The sequence below is a fragment of the Pseudoliparis swirei genome, chromosome 10 (genome assembly GCF_029220125.1).
Source record: "Pseudoliparis swirei isolate HS2019 ecotype Mariana Trench chromosome 10, NWPU_hadal_v1, whole genome shotgun sequence".
NCBI lineage: Eukaryota > Metazoa > Chordata > Actinopteri > Perciformes > Liparidae > Pseudoliparis > Pseudoliparis swirei.
Window position 1 is genome coordinate 11,585,918 of NC_079397.1, and position 6,000 is coordinate 11,591,917.

Consider the following 6,000-nt stretch of genomic DNA (forward strand, 5'->3'; position numbering starts at 1 on the left):
TCGTGTGCGGTGCCGAAAAGCTGAATGGAGGTGAAAAGAAAACAGGTCAAACGTGTTCTTTTCCACGAAATATAACTGCGATGATGCAAGCGTGTCCTTTTTCCTGGGTTTATTGTCGCCGAATACGAACCCAAACAAACCGGTTGTGCAGTTTGGGTGTTTTTCTCCCAGAATTGAGGGCTTTGTGATAAATAGAGCACGATTTAATTGAACGGCACAAACGCTCCGGTGGTGGCGTTCCTCCCAATTCTGTCCTCGCGTCTCGGGCCACGTTGCTGTTGGTGCCACAATGGATTCCTATTGTTGGGGGGGGGATCAGCAATGAGTGCAACGCTCGTCATATGTCACATGTCCGTGGAGATTTATTTTGCGCATACATCATGCGCGCACACACACCAGGGAACAGCTTGTGTCTTATAAGTGGGCTGGTTGGTTGACTCTCTTGCTCTCTATTTCCTTTTTCTTTCTTCATTTTCTGCATCTGTTCAAGTCGCGGGGGACCCTCCCACGGTCTCCCTCCATGTCGATTGCATTGAGTGAGTGTGAAAGGGGCGCTATCTCTGCAGATGGAGACGAGGCGACGGACGGGCGAGGGAGGGAGCGATTACAAGCTGGTAGGCTTCACCTCACTGCCCCCCCCCCCCCCAACCCCGCAACACACATCGCCCCGGGGGCTTGCTGCATTAGGGAATCATGGGTATCATGGTGGAGTGAGCCTCGGGGCCCCCCTTCCAAAACAACCTGCTAATCCCAATGCGGAGTGGGAGGGGGCTGCATTCGGGGGGATAACAGGGCAGGGGCGGACGGCGCGACAATGAGTCCACCCCCTGACACGCGCCAGCACCCCTCAGCCACCCATCAACCCCCCCCCCCTCCCTCCCTTCCTTTCCTTATCAAACACAGCGAAATTCCTCCCCCCAGAGGGAAGGAAACAACGATGTCAGCCCTGGGAGAGCAGTAAACCCTCAGGCCCCCCCGACGCCGGCCCTCCATCGCAGGCGAGGGCGGCCTCGAGCGGGAACATTCAATCAGGCCGCTGAACCATTCTGTATTTATTCCCCCCACCCCCCAACACTCATAAGGACAGAACGGGAAACCGTACAAATCAAGCGTCTCCGCCCCCCCACCGGTGGAGGATTCAACGCACGTGAATCCAAACCAACTCGTTAAAAGGAGTTTAATTCTATCTCTAAATGATGATGAGCAATGACACGCTCGACGGCTTGTATCTGAGGGTCTTAATGAGGGGAAAGGCCTCACTCTGTCTGTCTGTCTGCAGCGTTCACTCCGCTGCTCGGACTCTACAAGCGGGACACGACGCTGAGCCTCCGGTGCCGGCTGCAGTCGGTGATCAAGTGCGTTCGTCTTCGGTGACATTGGTGACGGATTAACCATCGGGCATGTTGGAGGGACGACCTCGGGTCCCTCTGTTGTCCAGCGATCTCACCATTTACCTTCATGCCTCTTGGAATCCTCTGATGCCTAATCTCATCATTTTCTTACGAGAAAATCCTAACCCTTCTTTTGTGCTCAAAAGGACTCCTGAACCTAGAGGACCCCCCCCCCCCCCCCCCCTCGGCTCGATCCAACGTCTCCATGTCCCAAGTCCATTTAGGAACCAGATTATTAACGCTGTCTCATTATTAATCTTCCAACCTTCTCTCTTCAGGTTAAAAAGCAGTAATCACTCCGGTGGCGGGCTAATGGACGCCTCACCATCAAGTCGCCGAGAGTCCATTCATATTTCATCAATGGCACTGGCCCCTGTCCTCCCAGGGCCCCGCTTTGCTCGTAAGGCGGCTCGACATCAAAAAGATGCAACCTTCCAATAACACAGCGAGATGTTCGGATCTCATCTCGATTTGGCTCGAGATCAAATGTTCCTTCAAGGATTCCCCAGCTCTTTTAGTTCGCCTGCCTCTGCCCGTCAAAAGGGGATAACATGTTCGCTGGAAGCACCGGGAGGAGATCACATTAAAAATGGCTGAGGTGGGGATTTACTTGAAAAGATATTTAGATTTCACAGTAACTCTACAGCGTGGGTATTCATGAAAAAGCCCTGCAGGACTGGACATTAACAGTAATAATAAAAGGTGATGTTAATTCGAGTGAGGTGTGATTTCAGATGGTGTTCTGCTACAAGGCGTGGAGACCTGTAGGAAGGCAACAGTAGATGCTCCTGGCTTGAATAATTCAGGGGTCAAATGTCATTGCAGGCGAGAGGTCATTTTGCCACATGGATAAACATTTGGTTATCCTTGTCCCCTTGAAAAAAGAAAAGGTGAACGTGGAGACCAGCTGATGGAATCGTTCCCCATGGCCTGTGTCACAACCATGCCAACAAAGCTGCAACACATTTCAGCAGTGTGAAAATGTGAAGTGTTTAATTTCACTGGGATTATCTGATGAATATTCAATTATGTGTGCAGGGCAGCACAGGAATAGCTGTGTGTTATGTCAGTATGTTTCCGAAGAAGTGTTCACAGCTTTGGAAACCCCCCTCCCTCACTTCTTTTATCCAGGAGCTGGTTCAACAATCAGACGTCCATGGCCAGGGCATGCGGTGGTTGACCAGCCGCGGGCAGGCGGGCCTTCTTTCTGTGCGCCGTCATCCCCACAGTGAAACCAAATCTAAATGAATACGCCTCGGCCGTCTCTTTACCGGCTGGCCTTTCATCCCGACTTTTGACCTTCTGTGATGCGACGTCTCCCACAACACTGGTTAAAAATCGGTCGCTACTTATATTCATATTTTGTTTTACAATGAGGAAAGATGATTGGATTTAAAGAAATTAGATTGTGTTGTCAATGCTGTGCATGTATTGTTAAATGGGTGCACAGTATGACCGTGGATGTGATTTTAAAAGGGTTAGAAGGGCATTTCATCGGGACTTTAATTAAAGCCGAGCCTCTCTGAAGCCTCCATTTACCCACTTATTTAGAATTAATTAAATCCTCTCCAGAATCTGACACAGGATGTACACTAAATATCAGAAGCACATCAAGCTCTCTGGGCATCAGCGTGAGAAAAAAAAAACCTGACGCATAAATATTGCTCCTATAGCTAAAACTAACATGTACGATCACGAACAGCTCCTCACTGTGTGTGCATGTGTTTGTGTGTGTGTGTGTGTGTGTGTGTCTGTCAAGTAACTTGAATTGCATAACAGGAAAATATCCTAGTTCCTTCCTTAAAAAAAAAATAAGGAACAGGCCACAAAGAAGTGCCACGTTGCCAAAACAAGTCTTTAAAAAAAGAATAATCACAGCCACTTAAGTCTTATTGCTGGCACTGAGAACTAAATATGGGATTTGGGGGGAAAAATTAATCCAATTTACAGAACCCTCCCTTAATCCAATTAACAGAACCCTCCCTTCCCGTTTGGGGACAATGGCGAGTGTTTAGCTTTCAAAATAAAAATGTCTTCCTTTTATCCAATCAAATGACCTTTGAGAAATGGCTTTAGGAAGCTAAATGGAAGAAATTGATGATGTCCCATCATAAATATGGGTGCTATGGGCTCCAGGGGACTTTGCACTGCACAGGATTAAATGTAATAAAATTGCACAGTGACGATAGGATAAGTATCAGGGCTTTAGCGCTTGTACACAGACAGAGAAGGAACACAAGTGTGTGTGTGTGGGGGGGGGGGGGGGTAATTTAGCAGTCAAGTGACCAAACCACAGAGTGTGACAGCGAGAGCCCGAAGTCTCCGCTCTGGTTCACTGTGCTTTACTGATTTCAGGTCGGGATGGCAAGTATAGCTTTTTTGGGGACAGTAAACAATATTTCCAAAAGGCCATGGGAGCCTGCTTCATTACGACACCCGACAAGAATGAGAGCACAATGAGGCGAGCACGTTTAAATAAAGTATAATCTGCTCTCATATCACAGCTGTATCGTAGTTTTCCTGGCAAAGATTCGCAAAATGATGATTGGCTGGTTTTCACAGAGGCGGTGGGATTATGAATAAGGACCAGAGCATCTCACACACACAGAGCAGACCAATATCTCTAGGGAATATAATGATGAGATATAAAACACGCCTCTCAGCTCCCGCATCTCAATGAGCCTCTGTTTTTTTTTTGCTGGTAAAAGACATGCAAAGAAGAAATTCCAACCAGACCAACAAGACAAAGTCTGTGTGGGATTTTTTTTTTTCTCTCCCCCCTTCAACATTTGGCTTCGGTTGCGTTGTTGTCGCTTGTTTATCTCACTTCAGTGTTTGATCCAAAGCCTCCGACAAGCCTGGAACAATGCACCCAGAGAGACACTGACACACACACGCCCGCGCACGCGCGCGCGCGCACAGAACCTCTCAAGGTCCGCTGCTATCTCAATCCCAGAGGCAGTGAAAATAGAGAAAGGGTCTCTTCTTTGTTTGTTTTTCTCAAATGTGTATTGCTTTCGAAGAACTGGCAGAGGTTGAGCAAATACAGACATGCAGATGACTGACTGACTGACTGACTGACTGACTGGCTGGTTGGCAAGCAGCTGATTTCCCCCCATTCAAAACAGACACAATATAGAGAATATAAAAACCATCAGCCCACGAGTTGTTATCCTGACAATGCCAAAAGGGCAAAATCACGAGTAGGGGAGAGAAAAACAACAATTCCAACGTGTCTGTGCATACAGCCAACCCGATCCGTGGGGGGTCAGATCGACAACCCTGTGCTCTGCTATGTGGCATTCAGATGAAACCCAGTTGCTCTCATCACGGGCTGTTTGAAACGGAGCTGATGCTGCCTTCACTGACCAGACACACATACAAAATAAATACACATAATGCAATTCACCATGCTGGAAATTATCATTCGTAGAGCCGGGTTCACCTCGAGGAACTCGTCCACGCTTGTACACATGCCCTCCAACTGAATGCGAGTAAACGCAGAGGACAGCAGTTTGAGAGAAAAATAAATACATAAAGCACGAGACTCACCGACTCCGTATTTCTCATGTTCTGTAGGTATCCACATGTCTACGGTCGGCACATTGAAGTGAGTGGTCGGAATAGTGGGGAAAAGCAGGTTTTTGGTGCTGTGTAACGCATTCTAGTGGCGTGCTCTCCTCCGGTGTGTAGTAGGACTCATTGTTTAGGTTACAGAGGGAGAAAGCGCCGCCGCCGCCGCTGCTGCTGCTGCGCGTAGTGGTACAGAGACCTGCTGCCTTCAAGTGCCGTCGGAAATGTGAACACTCCACGTGAGCGGCCCAGCGAAATGATTGTTTCGTTGGGATAATAGGAGGCAGAAAGCATGACATTCAGTATCTAATGTTTAAATTCACGTATTTCAATACTATATCTCTTCATTTAACTATCAAATTTAGTTGTGTTACACAAGCAATTAACTAGAAGATATGTTTGCATTATTAGTGTTTCTATTGCCTGTAAGGCTATGTTGTACAGGCTATATAACCTAGCTGTTACATGTAACGGTAGGTTAGCTACGTGAAATGGTTTTTATTTACATGAAGTTGATTAAATATAAAAGTAAAACACTTTTTTTTAAAGAAATGTTTTTTTTAAAAATAAGGTTAATTAGGCTAGTGGTTAATGTCACCACTAACATTAGTCATTTTGTATAGACATGCATAAAGTTAGCTAGTGAGCTAGTGATTGGTATTATACATATTTAACTGTCTCAAAATATGTTAAAGTAGAACTATTATTCGAGTATAAAACACATAAGCTCCTAGTTTAAACATACTAGCTTCCCTCACCATTTTTAGAACTTAGTTTGTGCGTCCTCTTTTGATGCTTCTCTGTTGTTAACTTAAGCTATACTATTTTACAGACAGGACACATTAATGACCTTCCAGACGGGTATCACCAAATCCACACACAGGGTGAAATATTAGCTATAAAACAAGTTATACAACGATGACAACTTACACACGTCCTCTTCATTCTTCCACGGCACTTCAACGGACTGTTATTTTACTACAAATATGTCACCAAGATGTCCCACCTTGGTTTTTATTATTGTATATCACAACTA

The 6,000-nt window shown here is 46.4% G+C and overlaps 1 protein-coding gene across 2 annotated transcripts in view; it reads right to left on the reverse strand.

The window, feature by feature from the left end:
- dock4b (dedicator of cytokinesis 4b) overlaps positions 1–5,046 on the reverse strand; it is a 117,139-nt gene extending 112,093 nt beyond the window's left edge. For both annotated transcript variants that reach the window (XM_056424696.1, XM_056424695.1), the window contains exon 1: positions 4,944–5,046. In XM_056424696.1, the coding sequence (XP_056280671.1) occupies positions 4,944–4,980 (37 nt within the window). In that variant the 5' untranslated portion in view covers positions 4,981–5,046. The remainder of the gene's footprint in view (positions 1–4,943) is intronic.
- Between the last annotated feature and the right edge of the window lie 954 nt (positions 5,047–6,000).